The following is a 27203-nucleotide window of genomic DNA, read 5'->3' as shown; positions in this document are numbered from 1 at the left end:
CCACTTCATCTCTCTGGGCAGCTGTGGCTCAGTTGGAAGAGTCGTCGTCTCTTAATCGGCCGGTTGAGGGTTCGATCCCCAGCTCCTGCAGCAACATGTCCGGTGTGTCCTTGGGCAAGGCACTTAACCCTGAAGTGCTTCTGCTGCTTCATCGGTGTATGAATGATGTTAGTTACTTCTGATGGTCACAACCTCTACCATCAGGGTGTGACAAGATGTGACCTGCACTTTGAGAAAAGTGTGACACAAGTTAAGTCTATTTATCATTCTGTCTTAAATTGACTGGAGAGCGAGACACAGTCTGAGCTATGAAACAAAAGACAAATATTAATTCATTACAAGAGACATAGAAATACTTTTTGGTTATCCAGTAGGGCCTATAGGCCTACCTGTAAACACGTCATGTCTGCTCCATTGAACTGCTAATCATGAGCCTATGTAGCATTTGACAGTAAATAAACTAAAGAAAGGCTCTTTTTGACTTATTACTTTGCCAGACACACGGACATAGATGGATGAAAGAGTTTTAAAGCATACATTCAAGGAATTATTCAAATTACTTTCTGTAAATTATTGCTTCCAAAAAGGGATTTAGATGTGCACTTCATTTTTCTGCTCTTGTCGAAGGCGTGGCTGCGATGAACAGAAGCAGCCTGGATATGAAGTTGTTTTCCCTCTCTGTCCACAAGGGGGCTTTGTCGTCCCTCTTTCTTTCTTTCTCTCTCCCTCACTCCCCTCCTCTCCTCCCTGCCCTGCTCCTTCAGCTCTCTCTCTCTCTCTCTCGCTGCTGTCGGAGCGTCTGTTCAGCTGGTGGAGCGGCAGCGGGCAGCAGGCAGCTTGCTTTGTGCGTCCTCTCTCAGCCACCTGTGCCGCGGATGGTGCCGATGGAGCACACCCTGCGTTACATGGAATAATTTCCTCATTGTGACATCTTTTTTCTTCTTCAATCCGGATTTGCATCACATTTGCATCATTTGGCCATCTAAAGTTGTGGTGATGATGATGCCCGGACCGCTCCGCATTTGGGATTGGTAATCTAGCCTTCTGCGCGAGAGGAGAAAAAAACATCGTTCGCATGTGATTGAACAATATTCTCCCGGAAGTGGACATAAAACATGGACTAATTATTATTTTTTTACACATTCACCATGGGATTATTACAGCTATTTCTGGTTCTCGGCGTATTTTGCATCTCCTCAGGTAGGACACAGGGCAGTCCCTGAATGCACTGTCACATCTCTTGCAACATGTAGGATGCATGATAAGATGAATACCAATCAAATATGTTCTGTGTTGGATCATTTTCCATCCAGTGTGCGTGCTTTAACAGTACAGTAACCTCCCACCTCTTCCACTGTCACCGACAGGTCTTCATCATAGCATCACAGGTGTCCTTGCCTCCTGATAACAATGACGCTCTTCTTTTTGTTTGTTTGCACATTAGTTGCAGGTTTTGGGGTTGACCCTGCCCTGCGAATCAGCGTGTTTGATGAACTGTCTCTTGGAGAAGGCTTTGATGGAATTACTCAGGTCCAGGGCTTCCACGGGGAGTCTAGAGCTTTCCACTTCCAAGGTACTGTAACACACACAAACACACACATTCCTTGTATTTTCTTTCATAGATGGGATGATGATGATGCGTTCAGATGAGTTGATCTGCATTGTAATAGACTGCAGGACTAGGCTGCTGTAAAATAAAATCAGTGCTATTCTTTCATATATTGCGTCTTTAAAGCTTGTAAATCTAGTCGTAATCCACATATAATCGTACTCTAATGAGACCCCTGAGGGAGACCTTTTTGTTAAAATGTCAGATTATTGGATGACACTGTTTCAAGTAAGGGGGTCAAATGTTTCCATACTTCAATACCCTTGGATACCACATGTTTTATAATGATATGATCGCTGCTGTTTCAATGACATAATGGCCTATTATTAAAAATCAGAACTTTTACAAAAACTTCAGATCCGTAGTCATAATTTTTACCAAAAGCTGCTGAGAGCAAAAGACAATGAGCACCCTCTAAATTGCATGATAAGGTTGGCAACATTTTGTTTTGTAATTCAACACAAAAAAAATGACACAATATTGCCTACCTAGGACTTGTATTTATGCTGTCGTGGAATCAATGTCATTCAATTTAAATAATAAACGCGTATCAAATAAAAATAAAAAAAAAGTTCCAGAGTCTCTTCAAGATTCACTAGTCTAAGAGACTGTAAGCACTGGCAGTAGATTCCAGTTGTGTTTGCAGACATAGATTGGGGCCCCTCAGACTGACACCTGCCTGAACAATAGGGAGTTTTGTGTCTGTGTGGAAAAAAAGGGGTGAACTGAAGGGGGAGAATCATGCAAAGAATTGATAGAAGGACTGGGTATAATCAGATTAGTCCAGGACAGACCCTCAGAGATATACAGTATAATGAGGGTGAACGGAACCCTCGTAAGAGCTTCTTGAGTGTTAAGCAGTGTGGACCCCGCTCAGTATGAATGGGATACGAAGGGAGTCAGGTGTCTGTGTTTCCTGTTGGTAGACTTAATCTGTCTGACATTTCGAAAAAGCTGTCAAAATTGCAGGGCAAAGCTTGATCATTTTATTTACTGTGCTGTTGGGCCTGTGTTGCCGAACTTCCCCCTGGGATTAATAAAGAATGTCTGATTCTGATTACGCCTCGGATGTCTCATTACGATTCAAATCAGACCATTGACAGACAAAGTCAGGGATGGAGATGTCCATCATTCAGCCAAAAGTAGCAACACAACAGGAACAGGAAATAACTTTTGGCTCCAAGATCAGCTGTGAAACTAGAGACAGATCTTCACAAGGGTGCATCTCAACATGGAACACAAAATGTACCAGAGTGGCAGTGCCGTGTTGGGACAGGGAGAGAGACGCCACAATCATTTGTCGACAGTTTTCCGTCTTCGCACCTCCTCGCTGGCTGGTATCTTCTAATCTCACTGCACAGCCAGCCGCTGAGACAGCAGCACTTCTGCATGGAGCAGCAACTCCAGCAGCTCTGTGAAGGCAGGCCATTTGATGTCCTCTGTGTAGACAACACTCAGAAGTGCGCCACGCAGGAAGGTAGAGCGAGGGAGGGGGGAGGAACGGGGGCGAGGAGTACAAGAAAGAGTTATAAGGTAGAGGATGGCGGACACAAAGACAGTAATAGGAAGAAGCTCCCGCTGCTTTTGGCACCTCTCCTTCATTACGCTCGCTTATTTCTCTGCTTCACCTTTTCACATTCAGATAGAGGGAGAGGGAGGTGAAGGCAGAGGTTTTATTTACGGCAGAGCTTGCCTCCATCCTTCATTTGGGATGTCTGTTTTAAGTCAATGATGCTGGGTGAGGGGGGGGGGGAGAGATAGAGAGGCTTACCAGCAAAGCAAACCGGGGCCTCTACATGTTTGTGATCAGAAAATAGACAAGGAGAGGCACATATACCGGGAAAGGAGAAAAAGAGATAGGGAGCAGAGCTGTCTGCCAGCTGTTTGATAGACTCTACTGATTCCACATGTATGGATGCTCGGCTGGCCGGGACCGGCAGACAGGCCCACGGTGACATTCCGACGCTCATTAGATAGCAGGCGGAACACATCCACGGCTGTCCTCGCCACCGCCTGCCTGCCCAAAGGGAAGGCTGTTATCTCTGGATGCAGAGGGTGGAGGCAGGAGGAGGGACGGCTACTGAGAGCTGAGAGAGAAGAAGCAGGGCAATTCACACGTGTATATGTGCATGTGCGTACGCATAAGCAATTCACTTGCCGCCTGCTGTATCTCTATATCTGTCTGCCAAAAGTCTGTCTTTTTTTGTCTGAGATCATAGAAGAGCAGCGAGCGGTGGGGGGATTTTCTGTTTAGCGCACCCCTGCCGATGCTTTTGAAGGTAGCTGTCAGCGCTACACTGCATGGCATTAGGAGAGGTGGACCTAAGGGAGGGAGAGAGAAACACCCCCGGGCTACGCTCCCCTCGTGTCCTGATGCCAGGTGATGCTCAGCCACGCCGACAAAAATAAGCACATCATTAGCGCCCAGCCACCCCTCCCTCGTCCACGCTTTTTTTTTTTTTTTTTTTTAATATCTCCACATCCAGATATCTATCTCTACAAGCAAGCACAGGGGGCCACACCCAGGAGCACCCACCCTCCCTTCCCCCAACACACATGCACCTACTCTCTCTGCTACAAAACTCATTCCAAGTGCAAACAACACAACCGCTCGAAGCATCCTTTCAGCTGCGGAGCATGACTCCCCTGTCACTGTATCTGTGTGAATCCTGTCTGTCTCTAAAGCATGTTCTTGCTCCGATTGTTTGAACACTGCCGGTGAGGTGAGTCTATGTATGTTGTGATGATTATATCCCCGACTGCAGCGACACTGAAGTGTAACAGGATGGAAGACGCTCATTTATAATACACCAACACTATGAGTGTGTGTGTGTGTGTGTGTTTTTTTCCCCTGTGAAGACAGAGACAATCACACACGCTCCGTGTGTGATTGTGAGGTCGTTTCTCCTGCATTTATCTGTGTGGAGGGCACACATCAGTGTTTGAATCAGAATGAAAATGGTGTGTTTCCGCAGCAGGGGTTACACTTGACAGCTGCTATAACACTGGTGCAGCAAGTACACATGCACTGCAGACTGAAGCATCTATAGGGGAAGAGCCTGTGCACTGTTTGATGAGTTGAATTGAGCTGGTTCAGAAACTGCTGTGTTGTGTCTAACTCCCAACACGTGAAGGAAATACAAGAGAGTGAAGCTGCTATCAATCAATAAGGTTAATTTAAATGAGGTTAGTGTTACAGTCATGCTTAATCTCTGTGCTCTATTTATGCAGCATGGTGCTTTGGATAGGAGCCAGCACTATCAAATGCAGCACATAGTAATTCCCATGTTCATGATAACTTAGTCTCATTACTTTTCCTGTTTTACAATGCACTGCTAAACCATCTCCAAAACATTCAATGATTAGATACCTTTTGATACCTTATGCTTTAAAATGATGCAAGCTGAATATATGCAATTTATACAGTGCACATGAGTCTGCTTGCAATTTGTGATAATTGAAAAACAAAAGAAGTAATAATCAAATATTGTGTGCCGAGGACATCTGTTTTTATTGTCATGGTAATGAAACAGATATTGTTTAAGTTTAACTTGTATCAAATTATACGTTTAAGAATTCTGGTATTAAAGACAAAAGCAAGATAAACCTTATGTTTAGGAATGTGGGAGTGTCATGAAAATAAATATGTTCACACATTGAAACCGAGCGACAAACTCCGGTAATAAAGCCAATGAAGAAGAGCAAAATCCTGCAGTTTGTCACATGTTTAGAGTCTGTTGTATTGGTCTGATTAGTTAATGTCCTCATCTGTTTATGAACTGTACTTGTGATCCATTGTTAGGCACGTAGCTGACCTGATTGACAAGAGGGCACGATGTAGCTGTTTCATCACTCGGTCTATGATTGAAACTATTATATATGCCATATACTTGTATACGTGTCTTGAAGATTGCAGTGTAAGCCGTTTTAAACAGGAGTCATGAAATATCTTTAACCCTGATGATGGTGAGGAGATTAAAGATCAGGTGCCCCATACTGAGATGTCTACATAGATAATGGTTTCTCTGAATGTGCACACCAGCTGTAAGGAGATCCCTTCTGATAGTGATCTTAATAACAGAAGATTGGAACTAAATAAACAGGCATTGCAAATGTTCGGTTTAGCTGAAGCTAATCTGATGTTCCTGAAGTCTGAGTCAGACAAATCAGTTGAGGGTTTATTTTCTAGTAAGAGACAGAATGAAATTTGCTCTTTGTGCTGCTCAGAGGCAGCAGAGGGATAGTGACACAAAGTGGGGATTGTAAAGTGGAAACTGCTCATGTGATTTGTGTAACTCAGACAAGAGGAGGCTCATAGCTGAACGTGCACAGAGGGACGAATACCCCCGATGTCTTAAGTGACAACTGAAGTCAAAAGTGAGTCCTCTGAAGCCAACATTGACAGGAGGATGTTTAAAGCACATGATAATAGTTTTGATGTTATGCATGAAAGTTCTGTTTTAGGATAGAAAATACTAACCTAAACAGGACACTGTAAAAAGTGAAGCGACTCATTGTTTATGTCATTTATGTCAATTGAAGTTTTTCCCACAACAGTTTAAAAGGACTTTTTATTTTTACTTTCTGATCAAATGGAACACCTCTTTTTTATAAAATATATTACACCTATCTGGGAACGTGCTAAAACAAGATCGAAGACATTGAATATGTTTTTCTGAGAGTAAATATGGGAGTACTTTAACCAAACTGTTCCTCTCTCCAAAAGCAAAAAAAAAATCCATTGTGTAAATTTAGCTGGAGGAAAGAACACTGTGTGAGAAAACGATTCAAACACATCTCCAGAGTTTGTGTGTGTGTGTTGATTTTAGAGTAGAAATCTGTCATGTTCTTAGTTGCTGCAAGAACGTATATAGCTCCTTTGTCATGTAGTTCAAGATGATTTGAATTGGAAAGATGTTTTTTTGTGCTAAAGTGCTAAAGTCTTTAAAAAAAATTTAGAAGAGAATACAGCTTTATGGGCTCAGGAAGAGACAAATTAGTTTCAATGTTTTGTGTCACCTTTGACAAGATGCACATTGCTATCAAGGGAAAAGAAGACTGATCAAGATAAGGTAGCACGTTAGTCGGCATAAACTGATTTTGCAGTTCATTTTGTCATGTTTTCAAAAAAGTTAGCCAACCTTTTCCAAACTGTTAACTGACATTATCCCTAACTCCCCGTGGTCAAAATGCCTTTTACTTGCTGCTTTCTGAGGCGCGCATGATCGGTCATTCCACACTTGATGACCTGGAAGCTATTTTTTGGCCCCCTCCATCCCTCAGGGCAGATGTACAGTTTGGTGGCTGGAAGGTTGACATTAGCCCTGTGTATGTGTGAATGGATAGGTGTCACTGTAGAGGTGATCTGAGAATTGGGGAGAAATTGCTGGCCAAAGCAGTCCTGGAGGTGCCCTTCGCTTGGTTTAGTATTTGTTCCAGAGGAGTGGAGAAACACGGGGGGCGGCGGGGGGGGGGGGGGGGCAGTCTGCTGACTGCAGATTGACTAAGCGTGGGGGAATATTCAGGAGCTGAAACAAGCCGCTTTTGAGGGGCTGGTAAGCATTTGTGTGTATGTGTGCATTCATCATTCATGATTCTGCGATCTCAACTTTGTAGCCGCTTCTCTTTGTATCGCCTCAACGTTTGTTTGGAGCTCTACGCCAGCCAAGATGTCTGCCTGTCCGGGTTGCTCTCTCTTCTGCACCTGTTTGTGCATGTGTTCACAGACTCAAGTGTGTGTGTGTGTGTGTTGACAGTAATGAAAGGTTTGGAGTTTGCTGCCGGTGGAGAGTTTATCATTACTCTAATCCCTCTGGAGAGATATTCTCTTGCCGAACCCTCCCACACGTATCCTTCTGTGCGCTCAAGTCGACAGATGAAAATGTGTTGTTTGAAACATGCTCTGTCATTTTTCCAACAGAAAAAAAACATTACACAATGAAAAAGTAACACATTTCCACTTGTTTTCTGCCGCATTATTTCCCCTTCCTCTGCTGACTGGATCACTGTGTTGATTCCGTCCCCTTCCTGGCTCTGTCTTATTAGTGCAGCTCACTCTTAACTGGTCAAAAGACGGCTAATTGGAAAAATTGTTAAAGAGTTGTTGCAAAGACGTGGGAGGTGTTGACTCCTTCTGTCCACCATAAAACCAAAGTGAAATGACTCTTTATTCACATCCAAAGTGCTTGAAGATCTTCTCATCAATCATTATTTTTTATGTGAAAGAGTCCATAGTGTAAATACAGAAGAAATGCAGAAGTGAAAACAATGTGAGAAAAAGGATTGCAGCAAAGCTGGGTGTATACTGATTCTCAAGCTGTGCTATAGAGCACCTGTACTAAATGCTAAGTGTGTGTGTGTGTGTGTGTGTGTGTATGTGTGTGTGTGTGTGTTGGGGGGGGGGGGGGGGGGGGGTTCTGGTGGTCAGACAAAATAAGACCACATTAGACAGTTTAAGATTAGAACTGAAGCTGAGGGATGGAAATGGTATCTTGAGTGTAACCATTAAAGCCCAATGTACCCAGGAGATAAGATTAGCTTGTAGCCAAAAGCTGCGCTTCCTAGAGATGCTATTGAGCCCGAGGCTTTTGAAGATCTCTCGTCGGCCTGACAAAAAATACAGTTTTCTCACAGTCAGCCGGTCCTCATATCCAGTAAACATCCAGGATTCATGACAAGAGCTGTTGTATTGTCCTGATAAATGTGCTGATTGGAATTTCATGTGCTACATCATCACTTTCAGGCTATTTTGTGTCAGAATTTCACATCAGAGTGGTCGTTAGGAGCAGGTGGCTGCCCCATCCAGGTGCCTGCCAATAGATAATCGACCAAAGGGCCCCCACAGCAGGGCCACATTGATCTGGCAGAAGGGATAAGCTGGCCCTCTCCCCACAGCACTCATCTGCTGCTCTTTCATGTGTGTTTTTAGGAATGCAGAGGTATTCCTGCTTTAACGGTCTTAATATCCGTTTCAGTGCGAGTAAAGGGGTTTTAGATCATCATGCTTTTTCATATTACACCACACAGACTAATCTCATCTCTCCGTCTGAATGAGAAGTTGCCTCCACCCTCCAATCCCCAGGAGTCCCATTTGAAGAAGCTCCATTCCCCTCAAAGTATATAGACCAGTGATGAGAGTCATCCACTCATAGATCAAAGGGGCGCATGGCTGCAGAGCTGAAGAGCAGCCCAATGTTAGAGGTTCCTCCGTCCTCACCATCCCCCTCTTACTCATCAGCCTTCTTTCAGTACAGACCCCGCCCTGGCACCTGCTCCCACTGCACTCATTTTGCTCATGATTGAGATGTCAGCGTTTTCTCCGTTCAACACATGGCATAGCACAAGTGTTTTCACCATTGTTTCTTTAGTTTAATTTAAAATTAGCTCATATTTTCTTACATATGTCTATTCTTGTTTACTAAATGATACCGTCTACAGCTCTTTTATTGTTCTAAATTTGCTGAGATGAAAATAAAACCCAGATAGCTTCACACAGTGGATAACTGCATAGGTATGGGTGTGGGTGCATACAGACACATTTATGCTGCTATGGATTGGACTTTATCTTCAATTGACGAACAGCATAGAGCAAACACACTCTGATAAAGGACTCACAATTGGCGCTTTAATGAAAAAAGATATTTCAGGTCAAATCCCAAAGCTAAACAACATGATTTCCAATCCATTGACAGTGTTAATTTGCTTTATAAGCGATCTGTTGATGGGAGCAGATTATTGCTAGGCAGAACTCCTGTTGCAGTCATAGACCATCTGTCCCACCTCAGCCAATGACACTGGGATGATTCTCCCCTGGCAAATGCAAAATGCATGAGACTGTGCCCTGTATATCTCCTCTGGTGAGCAGCAAATCTAGGGAGCTTTTTTGTTTACACGGAAATAACTTGAAATATCTCCCTGATGGGTTTAAAATCCTGAAAAGCTAATGCTAGCACTGTTTGTCTACACTGAAGGCATACGGAGGAAAGTATAAAAAACATGCTTCTCTCTGCAGCACCCTCTCATTGTATCCTGTAGAACCGATGACTACATTATGCCAGCCTGCATCATGGCATTGCTTCCTATTTCACATTGCATTGTGTTAATTGGTGCCTCCCACCAGCTGGAAGTAATGTTAATACACTAAGGAGAAGCCGCCACGCTAGCTTCCTGGAGCGCTTAAGTGTGCATGAGCATCTTGCATGCATCCCATAGCTGGAAGTGAACTCTTTGATGTGATTGCTTCTGAGAAACGTTATCATTTATTGATGCTTCCATTAAAGTAGCATAGACGTCTGTGTAGAGTCGGAGAGGAAGGATGCTGAGCTCTGGTGGGACCAGGAGCTTACGAGCTAACAACACAGAAAATGCCCTCCCATCCACACCAGCGTTGTTAGCCTTTCACTTACTCTCCACAAACCCTCGGCTTCGTATGTCTCTCCACCCACAGCAAGCCAAGGAGAAAATGTTTGATCCACTGGTCCAATTTAGGATAGTCGAAAGAACTTAGCATGTTTGGGTCAATATTTGGTAGCATGAACTTGTTATCTCCCGTATACAGCGAGTGAATGACTCGACTTCCTGAGACCACTTTAACTCCTGAGTGGTGGCTGGCTATTTTCCCATTTTTACACAATCTAGTCATCATTATACTTAGTTCAACCTTTATTAAAAACGTTTTTTAGATCAAAACTCTCAACAAACTTGAAAATAAATAAATCATTTTAGCTGCTCTATTGGCTCTAGTGGCTACAGCTTCCATAGAATCAGATTTGAGCCCTCAGATATTAGTGATTTAAACTTGGGCTATCTAAATGTAATGTCAAAAATAATGTATGATTTAGTTTTATTTTTTACACGTTTTTTTGACCAAATGTTGGTCATGTCGGTTTATCCTTCCTGAATTCAAATTCATCAAGAGTTTATGTGGATGCATCAAATATTTAAAGCGTATGGCTGGAGAAATCCCAACCCAATGTTCTCTGGTTTTGTACTGCAAGTTTCTCTGTTTAATATTTTGTCTTCTTAAAATGTGACTACCTTGTTTCACTTCGCGACAACTTGTTTTGACATATTTCATCCTCTACAGAGTATTTTAACCACACACTTTTCCTAAAGAATATTACATCTGCATTTTGTTTCTGTTTGTTTCTACTAAATCCCTTTCACCTTATCAAGAACATGAATAATCTTTAGATTTCTAATTGGGATTTGATTTATATGCCCATCAGATCTGTAACATGTTGTCTGATGATTGAATGCATTAACAATACTTACCTGTAAAAAACTGTTATGTTTTTCATTGTTCAATTGTTTAGATTTTTCATATTCTTCACCAGTAATGTACAGCTACATTGTGAAAGGATTCCTTATGAATTTGTGCTTAATATGTTCAACAAAAGTGCTTGAATGATTAAGAAAATGTGTTAAAAAAAAATTACATTAGGTCAAGATTTTATACTCACAATGTTTATGTTCATTTGAACTCCGAGGTGCTGCTGATGGTTTAGGCAGCAGCTTGCCTTTTGTGTTGGAAATTGTTAATCAGAGACACAAAAGAGCTTTATTAATACTAATAATACTATCCATTTACACATTTGAATAATGTGTTTTTTTTCTGTCTTTATTCTCCTGCAGGCTCCTCCAGGGAAGTGGTGGCTCCTGGCGAGGTCTCAGAGCAAATGGTCCAGAAGCTAAGGGGCAAGAAGGAGTTTACTGTGCTGGTGACACTCAAACAAGATCACCTCAACTCAGGGGTTATCCTGTCTATTCATCACTCTGAGCACAGGTAAGAGTACCCCATGTTTCACATTATTTTAGATATACATACATACATACATATACATATATATATATACACACATACACACACACACACACACATGCATACATACATACATACATACATATATATATGGAATCACCGGTTTTAAATATCAATATATTTGACTTTAAATCAAATTTACCTGCAAATTGACTCAGCGCGTCATTACTTCATGTCTGCTCATGGTGATGCTTGTGACATTAATGTGAACAGAATTTTTCATTGACAAGGAAGACGCCAACACAATGACATCGGACAGCAATGAAAATAAATTGAGGAATGATGTGTGATAAAAAGTAAAACTGACAAATTCCACTGAATAAATACATTAAATCGTGTAATAAGGGTTTTTAGGCAATTTATTGTCTTTACTTAAGAGTTCTTCAGTTGAACAGATATTGTAGTATACCATTGTATGGTTTTCTTGTAATATATTGATTATCACTGTATCCTGATATTGTTGTTATTGTTGACCACATATTTATCGTATTATGAGTTACCATGCAATTACCACCAAGTTTAAGTTTTTTGAAAACATATGGTGAAAATAATTTAACTCATTTTCTAGCAGTGTGAGGCAGAGACGTGGGCTAATGTCAAACAGTACAACCGTCCTCACTGATTAAGCATAGTTAGCTCTTTTCTAAATTTAGTCCAACTCTCTGTTTTGTCTTACCAGCTTTCCGCACCGTGTCGTTTGAAATATTTGTATCTAATGAGTACTTAGATGTTTTACACGCCAGTCCAGTAAACAAAAGCAAACCACCCTGTATGCCAGCCTATTATTCTTCACAGTCCATCAACGATCCAAACGTTGAGCCTGCAATCGTGGATTGAAAACTGATGAGACGCTATCTGCAGTTAGCATGCTAATGTCTTCCATTAGTTGGTGGGAGCTGAGCCGTTGGATGATCAGAACAGCAATCTGAATCCTGCATAATGCGTTGATTGAACAGTTTGTACATTAAAGTCAGTCCTGAGACGAGAGCTCGCAGGGATGTTAATGACTTTCCTGGCCGCTGATTAGCTTTCCCTGCAATTCATATACGACAAAGCAGCGCTGCATGGTTTCATTTGGAGACGTGGCAAAGACTAATTCAGCGCCAGAAGTGATGGCTGGCGTGTTTATGGTGCCAGGATGAATGTACATGTGCGACAAGAGGAAAGTACATCCATCAGATCTGGTTTGCTGATAAACACTTTCATGGCTACACTTTGCTTGAGTGTCTATTTTTCTTCAGAAGAACATTTCCAATAAATAAACCAAGTTTCAATCCGTCTGTCTTTAAAGGCACTGGTGCCGAGTGTGTATCGCCAGCTCTTTCCATTAGTGTCACTATGCTGCGTGGATCTCAGTGGTGTGAAGACGAGGGTCCTGTTGGAATACTAATCTGCCAATGTAAAGGCTTGAACCTCTACATTTAAGTGTTGCTGATGTTGCACTTAACCATATACTGCCATTATGCTGGACTAGTGATGTGAATAAACTCTAAATGGTGTTGCAAATCTGTGCAGATGTGGGTGCACTGCTTATAAAATGAGGGACTTATTATCTCTTTGCACTGTGCTGCAGTAACCCTGAGTCATTTTAAGTGATGCATTCAGGTTTTTATGCCGACAGAAAGAAGGGCTAAGTCCCAGTAATGACACTCTGATGCTACAGATCATGCGGTACATCGCAGGGAAAGCAAATGCTGGAGAGAAACTCTCCTTTTTCTGACTGTTACTAGACTCAGGCTTCTGGTGGTTTCATCCTGCAGGTTCCTGGAGCTGGAGAGCAGCGGCCAGCGCAGCGAGGTGCGTCTCCACTATCGTACCAAAGGCCAACAGGCCCACACGGAGGTGTTCCCTTACAGCCTGGCTGACGACCAGTGGCACAAGGTTTCTGTGGCTGTCAGTGCCACTCATGTCATATTACACATCGACTGCAACAGGTAAGACGCCGGGGATGAATGCTCATTTAAATTTAGACAAGAAAAGTACGATATGAGGTTTCACTTTATAAACCAGCAGCAGGATTTTAAATCTATTCTCTGACAGACTGGTAGCCAGTTTAAAGAACTGGACTAATGTGATCCATTTTCTTTGTTTTGGTGAGGACTCTGGGAGCAGCATTCTGGATCAGCTGCAGTTGTCTGATTGACGTCTGACCGGTACTTAAATAAAAACGTTTAGTTCTGGCATTGTTGTGCGACAAAACTGTAAGAGTTTGCTGACATTTGTTTTTAATCACATGCATTACGCACACAGAAAGGTAAGAGGTCAGGAATTCAAATGCAAAACTATTTCAGCAAACGTAATCAAGCATAATGCTGACTTTGCAGGGACTTTGACAGATAGAAAATGGGAGAGTGAATATCACTTGTGTGGAGGTGACTTCTGTGCTCAACAACATCACATACAACCAGATGTTAAGTAGCTCTCTGAAACAAAGAGACAACATGTGATCTGGACAACTGGGAGCTGAACATTTTTGAAGCACTGATAACAGATCACGTTTGACAAAAATAAACAGAGGAGTCACCGTGTGGCGTTCTTCTTCAGAGCGACATATTGACAAACTCCTGTATCCGTAAGAAAAGAGGCTGCAGCAGAGAATTGGTATCACTGAGTGCCGTTACGTACTTGTACATACTTTGGCCCATTTGTGCAGAGTAATGTCTACCAGAATGTGATCTGTGACCTCCCCTAAAGGGTGAACTTAAATAAGGCTAGCCTTCATAACTATCCTCCTCCTCCTCCTCCTTATTAGGCTTTAATGTGGGCTGGAGACTGCTCGGCTTTTGTTTAACTGGTCTTTCTAGCAAGGATGAGAAAATCATTTTATGATATCAAGGTTTAAACATCAGCTAACCAGCTCCCAAAAAGGAACTAAATGAGATCAAAAATATCAAACATGGACTAAAGGAAAAGAAGAGGCAGTCACTTTGTGTAGTCGAGCAGGAACGTTCAATGGAACGACAGCACAGACTTGAGGCTTTGCAAGCAGTGACATCGAGAGCAGGTAACCTCTGTCAGCTGTCTGATTTAAATGACTCTAATTCAGGTTGATGGATCACACCATGAGCTGACCCACATCATGTGTGCATCTGCGGTGTGAAAGCGGTGTTACAGTGTGTGAGTGTGAAGATTCTCCCTGGCACCGAAAAAAAAACCAAGCAGACGGTGATGCCATGTGTGTAACAGACCGCATGTGACCATCTGAAGCCTGCTCAGGAGAAGGGTTAACAGAAGGATTTAACAGGCCAAGACCTGCAGAGCAGAGAATCAGGGGCTGCACAGTCAAAAGTCTTTTCAGCATGGTGATACAAACATGCACAACACAAAGCTCTCAAAACATACTCTGAATTCAACGGCAAAGATTATAAATCTGTATAAATCTCACTGGAGGGAAATGGGTTTGGAGCAGCTTGTTACTGGTTTCTACTTTTAATAAAATACGAAGACATAGCATAGAAGTTCAAACTTTAATTCTGATATACAAGAAGACTGATAAGATAAACTAGCACTCAGCATGTGAGCACTTAATCCATTAGGAAATCTTGAACACAACAGCCATGTATTAACAATATGTGACCAATTAGACAAAGCACCAGCAAGCTGTCGGCTGACTGTCAGATCATTTAATGTCTGTTTGGTGACGGCTGGGAGGTTAGCGATGGATGAAAAGTTTGGGAAAATGCTCTCAACGAAGACCGTGTGGTGAAGTATTTTGGATTAAAGACAGAGAGAGAATTTTTTTAAAAATTAGTCAGAAAATCATCAGAAAATAAAGAAACTTTAAGTCAAAGTGAATACAGACCCTTAAAGCTCATGTGAGGAGTTTTTTACTGGTTATCAAACAGACTAAAAAAAATCAGCTGCTGTCTCTATACTGTATGTCCTTTATGAGTTAACAAGACCAACAGAATAAAGAGGGTACTTTTCTTCACAGTATTTTGTCATTTCTGAGACAATCGACTCTTACGATAATGTAGCACCTCACCAAAACAACCTTTTGTTTACATTTCCCAAGAAATACATTCGACTGTCTAAAGAAAGCTGGAGGAGATTTTTGTAAAGAAAGAAAAAAAAAGGAATAAGGAATTCAGGAATAAAAATCAGCAAATAGTTTAAGGAACTGGTACACCTTCATGTACTGTATAAAGCAATTCTTGGTCTGCACCTACACTTCTGTATCTTTGTGTTTTTCTCATGCAGAAAAGTACCGGCCAGAATTATTTAAGTTCCTCAGACATCTTTATTTTATTAGCTTGACTGCTTGGACTTCTGACTCCCAGATTTGACTCATAGAAGTTTTTTTGTTTTTTATTTGAGTGGTTCTGCTGTGATTCCTTTAAGCATTCTGTTTTTATTTTGAAGGATCTATGAGCGGGTGGTGGAGGCCCCCTACATGGACATACCCGAGGATGCTGCCTTTTGGCTCGGACAGAGAAACGCTGCTCACGGCTTCTTCAAGGTGAACTCTGCTGCTGCACAAACTTCCCCCTCTCAGTGCATGAACATTGATGCTCGGCCTGATGTGTGATAAATGATTCAGAACGGCTAGAGCGACTAATGCGTCTTAGCAGCTTTTTATGCCCCCTACTCAATCTTGATTTATACTTTATCTCCCCCCCTCTTTGTGTGGCTTGTTTGGTTTTATTTATTACAGCTGTTAGATTTAATTGTGTGCATTTCTCAAGGCTTACCATTTTAATTTGAGAGTTGCACTGGCTACCCAAGGAATAGACTACATTTTTTTCTTCTTTGTTGTCATTGTTTGTTCCCTTTTCCCTGAGTCTGCAGCTAAGCCCTGTGCAATTATCTCTGCAACCCCCACAGCGCTGATTTGGGAGAAATCATTAAATAGCCTCTGGACTGTGCTCATTAAGCTTAGTCTATAGTATTGTTTATAAGGCAGGGAGTCATATATTTTCTCTCCCGGACTGGTCTGCACTGAAAATGTCCCACCTGGGGAGCCATGTTTGGGCTAAATGTCAGCTCACCAGCAACTCAAACTATTTTAATCAGTCTGCAGTGACTGCTGTGTGCTGGATGTTTGTGTGTGAGTGTGTGTATGTCTTGGTGTGTTTCAATGCTTTACACATTGTGTCCAGGCTGTGAAATTTCCTCCATGTTAATTGGCAGATGAAAGAAGTCGTGGAGGTCACACGCTAATCTCGTCACATAGCAGCATCTCTCCTCGTCCCTCTCTCTGAAGCTCTGATTACTTGCTTGGAAGGCTTGTCTCTTAAAACACACTGCTTCATTAGCACACATGCACACACACGTACACACACACACACACACACACACGGACCAAAAGTCGACGTGTTTGTGTGTGTCAACTGAAGATGAGAAAATCATAGCTCTAACAACAGTCACGGTGTAGACTTGAATCAGAATGAGTGATTCTGCACCTTCACAGCACAATGAAAATCCTATTTGGAGTCCACTCACATCTTTCGGTAGAAACATCCATTTCATCTTACTTAACCGTTGTCCAAATTTGTCCTCGTTTTGTATGCTGATGGGGCAAATTTGTTCTACATCCTAATCTAAAAGATTGAAAACAATTTACTTTTAACTCAGGCAATCCCAAATGCAAAAAGAAACAGCAAACAACATTTTATTTCTCATGTCAGATTTCATTTTCAAGTTATTTTTTTAATCTGACAGGATAAATCTTCTCTTGATTGTTTGTGTTTTGGAGCAAATTACTTTTGGTAATTTCACTGCATCAGAAGTGATTCAGCCCCTCGTTTTGCCATTTGCTGTTTTTCACAAATTCCCATTTCCGGTACAGATGGAGGAAGGCGTCGAAGGCATCCCACGTGTTACTGGGGGCGTACTGCAGCAAGCGGACACAGAGGAATATAGTTTGAAAAGTGTTTTAAGTCAACAGAAGCTGCAAAGCAAAGTCAAGCTTCTGGTCGTGATGATGAGATACAAAAAGGCAACAAATTGAAACGTGTGTAAACCATAGAGAGTGAAAAGAAGGATCAGGGTTAGTGTGAACAATCAAAGAAAACATTTCAACCTTCTCTTTGTGGACAACTTTTTTTCTTCTAATTAAAAGTAAAAGTATGTATACATACAGTACATTGATATAATCTTCATTTTTGTACTAACCGGTTTATACAGTTATTTGTGATGTTTGGCAACAAGGGGACTTCGGCCTTTCTTAAAATTAGCTTTTCACCACAATCTCTCGGATCATATGAGAACATGGAGGTGTGTTTTTGAATTGAGGTTTGTCCATATTTTATTGCATATATTTTATTCATTTTATATTTTATATACGGTCAGATAATTGACAGGTTTCGATCTCTCTCTGGCTCTGATTTATGTCATTATGAATCCATGGTGATCAAAGTGAGTTTAAAATCCCCTTGTTACTGAAACTCTACCAGATATTACAGAGCTGTTCCAAATGTGCCACAGAACTAAAAATAATGGCCCTCTTTCTGTCAGTTCACTGTGACTTTAACTCCATGCTTACTGTAGAAATAAGATAGAAAATGTGTACCATGACTGTGGTGCATCAACACATAGCTCTTAGGATTTCTTCCAAAGCTGGGAAGATTTGAGGAATTCAAAAGAATCTGCTTTTATTTCAGCTTGTTGCTGTAAAAACAAATTGAAGGGGGAAGACAATTTAAAACGCAATTTCTTTTAAGGTGCACCCCTCCTACTCCTGTAAAGGAAATAAATACACTGAAGGAATAAGATAGGGCCAGGTTACCGTGGCAACCGAGTATCAGTGTGTGCATCTGTGTATAAGTTAGTGTGTGTATGTGTTTGGGGCTTGGCTGCAGGACTAAAGTAACAATCAATCTGTTTGTGCTCATCCATCTTTACTAAAACGTAACATCATTGGTTCAGAGAAAGACCAGCTGGTGCACAGTTAAGATATTAATTGGATCCAGCAACAACACACGTGACGTGTCATCTCTCATGTACCTTCTCTATCGCTCTAGCATTTTAAATCAATTAGCCCTGGCTCAGACTCACTGCTGTTTCTCTCTGTTCAGTTTGATGATTGCAGCAGTTACCGCGCCGCTCATAAACAGGCCTGTTGGTTTTGTGTCTGCATGTCCTGCTTCTTTGCTAGATCATGTGGAAAATGGGCCATAAGCACACTTAGACAACACCGTCCCTGTGGGTGTGAAACTGCTTACTACACATTAACATGCTTCATGTCCTTTTCATTACACGTCTGCCGAGTGTGAGGGGTTTTTCTTCTTTGTTTGAAAGCTTGGTGTGTGTGTGTGTGTGTGTTTTTGTGCAGGGCGTGATGCAGGACGTGGAGATCCTGGTGATGCCTCAGGGTTACATCTCACAGTGTCCAGATCTCAACAGAAGTGAGTGCAGCTTCTTTTCCTCATTCATTTAAGAAGCATTTCACTGAGTGTTACATTGAAAATCACTTCTGGCGCCTGTTTGGCGAAGCACTTGATTACACTGGTTTTGCTTTTTTTTAAATGTAATATTTGAGAAAGTGTCTGAAGTCACTGGAGTAAAAGAGCCTTAAAACAGCCGTAGCAGATGAGACACAATCTCTCTGTCTATAAAACTTTGGATGCTAAAATGTTTTGCGTTCAGCCGTAAAAGGGAGAATTCCCACAGTCTCTCCTGTCATAGCTCAGACAAACTGCAGCTTGATGCAGCTGCTTTTACAGTCATGAAGCAAACGTTTAGGGGCAAAACAAAAACTGGATTTTGAAAACATTTACACTGCAGTAAGCTACCTTCAAGTACTGATACACATCCCCTTGGCTGTTAGGAGTATGCCTTTTGAAGATAGCTTGTTCTTTCATGGCCAGTTCCACCATAGTGTCTGTTGCAGCTCATCTTGCTCCAGCGCAAACTGTCCTGTCGTGCGGTTTGTTGCCGACAAACTGTTTTTCATTGCTATCAGTGAAAACACACAAAACATCTGACAGTGTAAGGTTATTTTCACAGAGACTTAAAATCCCCCACAAATCTCAAAGTGCTCACACCGCTTACGGCTGTTTAAAGCGCATGATGTCTCGCTGCGAAGGATGTAGTGATGTCAAAATCTCCCCACGCGATAATATCACAACAACGAGACCACAGTACGATATTCATCGTGTTAAATCAGCTGATCGCAGACGCAGCCTCTTATTGGTGAATAGACCAAAACAAGATGGCAGCATCTGTAAAAGCAGAGTGAGCTAATGACAACAACAACACTATTTCACCAAAATGTGTAAATATATGAGCTCCGTTTAAGGCGGGGTAGACAGTCTGACAAAACACTGATCTACAGGCATGGATTTTACAGTAAGCCGCTGTGCCGTGCCGTTCTATTTTTAGAGCTGATATTGTAAAAACAACAAATGTTCGTCATATACGACAGCGTTGACCTCACAAATTTCCGACCTGTTCTCCCTCCTCGCCAACATCGCTGTCCACCGTTTTGGCTGAACTCCGGAAGCGAGCGGAGCCCAGAGGATGATGGTCTCAGTAGCTTCTACCTGCCTCCGCTCTGCTCCACTTTGGCTGAAACAAATGTGTTTATTTTTCTAAGGAGGATTTTAATGCTCTTATATAATCGTAAATGCTGGTGACTAATTTACATGTACTAACCTTCTCTGTATTATTGCTTATCTTCCAGCATGCCCAACCTGCAATGATTTTCATGGACTTGTGCAGAAAATCATGGAACTGCAGGATATCCTTGCTAAAACCTCCAGCAAGGTAAAGTAGTATGATTTGAACAGTCTTAATCCAACATTTAATTCACTAATTACAATTGAATTAAAAAAAACGATCAGTTTTACACACTGCGAACTGTTAAAATAGTCATAGCATAACAAGTGTACATGTCAATGTGATGCTGCTATTAGTAATCATTGCAACAGGCAGTAAGTGGCATCTCAACATCAGACACTGGCTATTGTTGAAGTATTTTCTGTGAAGACGCAGAAACTGTGCGTCTAATTGGTGTCTAATATCTGACCATTGTGTTCTTCTTGTAGGTCTGCTGTTGCATCGTCATTTCTACATGTGGATATTGACATAGAAGCAGGCTGACTCTCATCTTCTCTCCTCTTTTGTTTTTTTTTTTCGGGGGAGGTACTGCGTGAACAGCTGTCCAGGGCCGAGGAGAAGATGAATGGGCTGGACGGCTGCTATTGTGAGAGAACCTGCAGCGTCAAGGGGGTCGTCTACAGAGAGGACGAGGGCTGGACAGATGGCTGCAGGAACTGCACATGCTCGGTGGGGCTGCGCACACGGGTGCTCGACAATTTGTGTGTGTGTGTGTGTAGACATGGCTGTGTATGCCAGAGTAATAAAGAGCAAGGACGGGCAGTCATCGTAATTAAATGTGTAGTATTGTGTGTGTTTTAGAACACTGAATCTGGAATTTATGAGACTGTATGTGATTGTCTCATGCATACATACATGTTTGAAGGCATGGTAGTACGTCAAGAAACACATATCTGATTTTATGTGTGTGAATGTGAGTTAGATTTCACTGTCAACGTGTGCTACTGAATGTGTGTGTGTGTGTGTGTCTAGTAAAGAAAGTGAGACCATGCATTTTTCATCACGCCATAACACAGCCTGTTGTTTAGTATTTCACTGTGTTTGTACATGCCTGCATTCATCTCTGCCACTGTCGGTCTCAGCTTTTGTTTTGCTACCCTGTTCATCAAGTGTGTGAAGGTGGGGGGCTGCTCGTGTGTGTGTGTGTGTGTGTGGGGGGGGGGTGTTTGGGTGCGGTGCAGGGGCCCCTTTGTCAATAGCTTGTATTCTCATTATTTCCCTGCATTAGAAGAGGGTTGCCCCAGTTACCAGAAGAAAAAAAAAAGCTACTGTATTGAAAAAACCTGCACAGAAGTCCGAATCAGACACATGAACACAACAGTGCTTAGTAATGCTCTCAAGGGTCTCATTTCCTGCTGCGTGAAGTGTGAATAATTGCAGAAAAGAAAATTAAAAGCGATTGGAGATCTGGTGCTTGTTGCACATCAGCAAACAGATTTCACCCCTTGTCACTCTACTCAACTTTGGAACATAAAACTCATTCACTGCTACTGAACCCCGGCAACCAGCCAATAAGAAGCCTTCGCGCACCACTACCCCAACAGGGATAAAAAAAAAAGAAAATCACACATCTCTCAGTGCACTGAACCTAATTGCTCTTGACAGATGATAATTATCATCAGGGATTTGTTCTGCCCACTCATCCAATGAAATCGCTCCATTCACCAGGAACTGTGTTGCCATCCCGGCGCTGCAATTAAGGAATTAGATGGGATATGTTCTTTACCTTATGTGTGGCAATTATCCGGGACCTTTAAAATTCAAAGGTCATGCATTAAGTTGTTATCAATTATGTGGATCAGGTTCATAGATGTTGCTGTCATAGAGCTTTCATCCATGGAAGCAATGTTAATTACAGTCTCACAGAAAGCTGCAGAAAAAGAGATAGCATTTGAATATATTCATGTATATGTTTGCTATCAGGTTATTTTGGTTATTAGCGTCTTCTTCTTTTTTTTTTTTTATTAAAAAATTAATTAATTAAAAAAAAAAAAAAAAAGAATTATTCACATCTTATCATGTTTAAAAGAAACTGATGTACCGGACAGAGTTTTGTACCTTTACATTTCTTAAATTGGTTTAAACTTAATTTTTAGTAAGGTTCACTTACTGTTTGATGAAGACTCACGGGAGATTGGCCTTGCTGCTTTTTCTTGTGGAACAAGTCAAGGATTTGTCTGTATTATAAAAAACGCAATTACGCATGATCAGATTTCTATTTCTCAGATTTTGATGTCATATCTATGTAGAGCATTCATGATCGTTTGGCCTGTAATTGTCGATCTATAAACAGTGTACTGTTTCTGTCTCTTCCCCAGAACGGCACGGTGCAGTGTGAGGCCGTCTCCTGCCCTCCTCCTCAGTGCCCGGCGGGCACAGTGCCTGCCTACGTAAAGGGGGCCTGCTGCAAGGAGTGCCAGCGTGAGTGGAACACCCTTAACCCTGTCACCCTCCCACACTCATGCAAACATGGACACAATCACATACACAACAGAAACAACACCACCAACACCACCTCAACCAGATTTAGAGCGCACATCACGCCTCCACAAGGGCTGCTTGACAATTGACCAGGGCTCTGCTGTGTTGCTAAGCTACCTTCTAACATGCCTCATGAGATGCGTCCAACCTTTTGCATATACATGGGAGGATCAATTATTCACTAGCTGGCTTCAAAACACAGATGGCCACCAGTCACACTGACATGAGCCAGTAACTGTGGGAGCTCCGCGGGTGATAAAAAAGTAGTTCCTATTTATGGCCAACATGTTTGGGGCTGTGATAAAAGTGGAAAAGAAAGAAATTAAATGCCTGAAATGATGTACGCTCGTACGGACAAAATTGTCTTCTTAAATGTCCATTTTTCAACTTCTGAGCGCTGATATGTTCTCGTTGGATGAATAATTCTGTTTCATCCCGTATCTACATAGAGGGTCTGGCTTTTTTCTTCCCCACATGTCTCTCAGTTCAGCAATGAACTCTTATTAGCCTCCTCATCTCCGCACTCTGCATCTCATTTTCTTTCAATTCCCCTCTCTATAAAAACAGATTTCAGGGAATATTAGCTCTTTTTTCACCCTGGCATTCTTCTGAGATGAACAAAAATGTAACCTAAAGTGATGTGATCTATTTGCTTTTAAATTACCGACGGAGCTGCCAGTCAATGGAATTGAACAAAAGCTAGCATAAAGCAGAGGAATTAATTAACAAAGACTGTTTTTGTTCTCACCTGTGACTCATGAAAAGTTGACCACATGAAAGATAGAGACAGACTGGCAGCATGTAGAGGGTGTCTTTGTAGAGTTCTTGTGCGAGCTGACTTCACTTGGGAACTTTCTCACCACACACTCCCACACACTGCTGCTGAGTTAACTCTGTATCAGCTTCAAACCGTTAGCCTCGGATTGTAATCTGCTTGCGTCGGCATCGTTACCGCGGTCCTGCAGGGTCGACGCTGCAACAACGGGGTTTAAAGCATGACTCCCAATCTGTTGCCGTGAAGCACAAATATAAACACAGCAGGTAATCCCCTTACACTTAACACCCCTGTGCTAACTTATCTCAACGCGGTAGACAAACACACAGCTAATTACGCATGCTCTGGCTTTGGTGAGATGAGAGCAGAAAGTTTCCCTGCTACAAAGACATGATTCCCTCTTCGAATTAAAGCCTTATCTTGCAGCACAGGGGCCATGCAGGGAGGAGTTCTGTGTCTGTTTTTTTTTATGATGGTCTTACAAGTAAATTGTCAAACGGCTGTTTTTAGAAGTTCTTCGCTTTCATGAAACGCCGCTGTAACCAGCAGTGTCAATCATTCCTCCTCCTTGTATCAGTCGGAGACTTTACTGCTTGGAAAAACACACATCTTCTCCGGACGTGCAATTATTTTTGCCTCATTATTATACTAAACAGATTCCCCTGAAGATATGTATTATGGAGTGATTTCTCGCTCTACATGGCAATTAGTCGACCACTTCTTTGGTAGCTCTGCCTAACTGGGTTTGATATGCTTGATTTGGTTTGACTTAATTTACCTGAGGATTTTGTAAAGCTCTGAATAACGAGGACAGATTTTATCACACGTGTGGAACAGATCAGTTACATAAGACTGCCGTTGTTCTGCCAAAACCACGTGGCGAAGGGGTTAAATGTATTTACATGTAGAGGATCTGCTTTATAAAGGATAGATTGTAGTTTTTTTTTTCTGAAGTCAACAAAGAAACAACACTGACTCAGTCGTTATCCTTGTCAGAAAAGAGACAGAAGAATGTGTGTGTGTGTGTGTGTGTGTGGGGGGGGGGGTGTATCAAATAGGACTCCAACATTTTAATTCACTCAGAGTGTTGATTATCTTTTAAACTGTCGAAATCATCTGTGATTTATTATTGCTGAAAGCCATCCAGGAAGACAACAACATGTTTTGTTACTCTGTTAAAGCTTTTTTTGCTTCAAACATGATTTCAAAAATCTGTCTCTGGTTGGTATTAGATGTCATTTGACACCACATTTAGTCATAGAAATATAAGGTTTTAAAGAAACGAGCGGTAAAATATCGACGAAAATGAATTAGCAACGTGACACGAATTGTAAAGACATAGCAATAATAATACATTTGTTTCATATAGTGCTTTTCTAAATGCCCAAAGACACATTGACAAAAACAAACAAACAAATGATTTTCAATAACAAGGTTGAAGAGGTGAGTTTTTTAACTGTAACAAATACATCAGTTCACTGTTTTTAGAAATAATTAGAGCTTGATGTTTATTTTGTAATTCAACAATAAGACCTACCTTTAGGTTTTTGTAGACAGAAAAGATTTATTGATTGTTTCTAGCTCCCCATTCCAAAGTTATTAAAGAAATGGAAACATCTCAAGTGTGTGTGTGTGTGTGTGTGTGTGTGTGTGTGTGTGGGAGGGGGGGTTGGGGTTATATGTTGTTATATGATGTTATATTAAATGATAAAATGAAATGATTTCATAGGAACAATGTTTCTCATGTGTATTTGCTTTGTGCGATGGAGTTTATTTGTGTGTATGCTGATGATGTTTTCATGTCCTTGGCCAGCTGTCTGCATGTTCGGTGGAAGGGAGCTGGTTGATGGAGATCAGAAGGCGGTACGTGACTCCTCCGGCAGGTGCCTGCTGTTTGAATGTAAGGTAAGTCATCGCCGCTCTGCTAGAGAACGCTAAAAAGCTCTTACACATACTTGAACGTTTACTTAAACTTAAATTATTTCACCCTCAATCCTCTGCTAGAAGCACCTAAACAACTCGTGCAAACAAACATTTGAACTCAGTATGTGTTTGCTGTAGCTCTCTCGATACTCATTCAGAGCGGATGAATCAGGCGATGATTCTCATTCATCTGGCTTGTCATCGTTTTCTTTGTGATTGAGAGAAATTGGCAAATCATTCTAATTAAGTTTACATTTGGAAGCCTGAGCGTTTCACCTGTCAATCACAGGAGGCCACAGCCATCCTTCAGTCCAAATCATCTGACACCACACCGGTCCCAAATCAGATTAATTTCCCAATTATTCCGAGGATTTGCTTTTGTCTGCCTGGTGCACCAGATGGGTGGATCCCTCACTTTTGGGAGTAATTTTGTTGATAACATTACACAAGGCAGGCCCAATCAATCACAGAAAAGTTATTTGGAGTTTTTAATCACTCGTCTGCATCGCATCAAGCCTCTCTTTCATGCATTCTGCAGAGCTCCATCAGAACGTGCAGCTTCAGACAGCTGTCTGGCTTGCTTGGCCACACCTGGCCCATCTGTAGTCCCAGTGAACTGACTGGCAGTCCTAGGCAGATCAAAGAAATGGGGACGGGGAGTGCTGTCAGTCAGCCCACTGCCGCAGACTCCTGCAGGCTTCCCCTGACAGATGCTTGTCACACCTCTGATCTTCTGTCTGCCTGCTGGCTGTAGGAGGGGCACCGGTGCAAGTTTTGGGTGGTGGGTGGAAGAACAAGAAGTCAGAAGAGTTTGTTTGGAAAGTTTTTGAAAAACTTGAAGAGGAAGTTTTTTTTTCTTTCCTGAGCAAACTCAGCTCATGTAACATCATAGATCATGTTATCTATATGCTGTACTGTTGGTTTAGAATGATGATAAAAAGTGAACAAGTACTACAGATTCTCCAGTCAAAGTAGACCCACTGATTAAACGTTTTCTCTAAAGTATAAAAGTAAAAGGTAATTAACACTGCATAAAAATAAAAAAGTGGCCCCTTGACAGACTCTGGCTGTAATTCTAACACACAGAAAATGTGACTGAAAATAAGGATTATCATCTTTAATGTGCAAAGCAGTGAGTTGGTAAATGTCCCTCTAATCTGCAGAGGCACTTTTTTAAAAATGAAGTTATGAGTAGAAAGTAGTGATACTTGTCTTCAATTCTGGGCTGTAACATTTTACATTTTTTCCATACTTTGATCAATCCCTGAAGAAAATTCAGGTTGACACTCTTGTTATTAAGAGACATGCTTCTTACACACATAAGCTTGAAATACATGTTCATGCACAACCAGGAGATGTGAACATGCACTAGTGGAGAGATGTCAGTGTGAGGCTGCTACACACTGCTCTACAGGGAGTGTACCAGAGCTGTTGGGGGTTCAGTTGGGAAGTTACTGAGCAGTGCTCTAGAAGTGCCCGGAAACTTCCAAAGCTACCAGACCTACTTCCACATTATGGTCCACATTAGAACCAGCGGCCCTCCAGTTCCCAACCAAAGTCCCTTGAGACAGAGATACTGCCGCTCAAATCATTCAAAATCAAATAAATATTGAATATAAATATTTTAATAGAGTCCAGATAAGTGAGAATTCTGCTTCTGTAAAGACACACTTGGTGTTTGTTCTTGTGCATCCCACTTCTCTTGCTAAAAGGTTCTCTTTAAGTAACTATTTGCACAATCAAGCCGAGTCTTTAAAGCCTATTGTCTTTGTCCAAATGTGTCTTGTGTAAATGATTCTAAATTACCCTCAGCGAGAAGGACAGGGATGAGATCATTAGAGAGACCTGCCAAAGGCATGCTGGGAAAAAGGGAATCCTCTAATCAGGTTTTACACTCTGACTAAACACACATGCAGGGATAATTCGGAAGATTGATTCACCGTTTGTTTAATAAAGATGCATCATGAATCACGATGTAAATCATCGAGGAAAACAAGAAGGAAAAAAAGAAGACAGTGTTTTTTTTTCTTACTCTT

General features: G+C 41.7%; 1 protein-coding gene across 1 annotated transcript in view; it reads left to right on the top strand.

The window, feature by feature from the left end:
* The first annotated feature begins 788 nt into the window (after nucleotides 1-788).
* nell2a (neural EGFL like 2a) overlaps nucleotides 789-27203 on the top strand; it is an 82047-nt gene continuing 55632 nt past the window's right edge. Inside the window, exons 1-10 of the mRNA XM_079346857.1 lie at nucleotides 789-1200; nucleotides 1445-1573; nucleotides 11243-11393; nucleotides 13190-13363; nucleotides 15792-15888; nucleotides 18703-18775; nucleotides 20053-20135; nucleotides 20529-20657; nucleotides 22307-22409; nucleotides 25058-25149. Of these exons, the coding sequence (XP_079202983.1) occupies nucleotides 1149-1200; nucleotides 1445-1573; nucleotides 11243-11393; nucleotides 13190-13363; nucleotides 15792-15888; nucleotides 18703-18775; nucleotides 20053-20135; nucleotides 20529-20657; nucleotides 22307-22409; nucleotides 25058-25149 (1083 nt within the window). The 5' untranslated portion in view covers nucleotides 789-1148. The remainder of the gene's footprint in view (nucleotides 1201-1444; nucleotides 1574-11242; nucleotides 11394-13189; nucleotides 13364-15791; nucleotides 15889-18702; nucleotides 18776-20052; nucleotides 20136-20528; nucleotides 20658-22306; nucleotides 22410-25057; nucleotides 25150-27203) is intronic.

This window comes from Symphodus melops (assembly GCF_947650265.1).
Source record: "Symphodus melops genome assembly, chromosome: 6".
In the NCBI taxonomy this organism is placed as follows: domain Eukaryota; kingdom Metazoa; phylum Chordata; class Actinopteri; order Labriformes; family Labridae; genus Symphodus; species Symphodus melops.
This window is presented reverse-complemented; position numbering and strand designations above follow the sequence as displayed.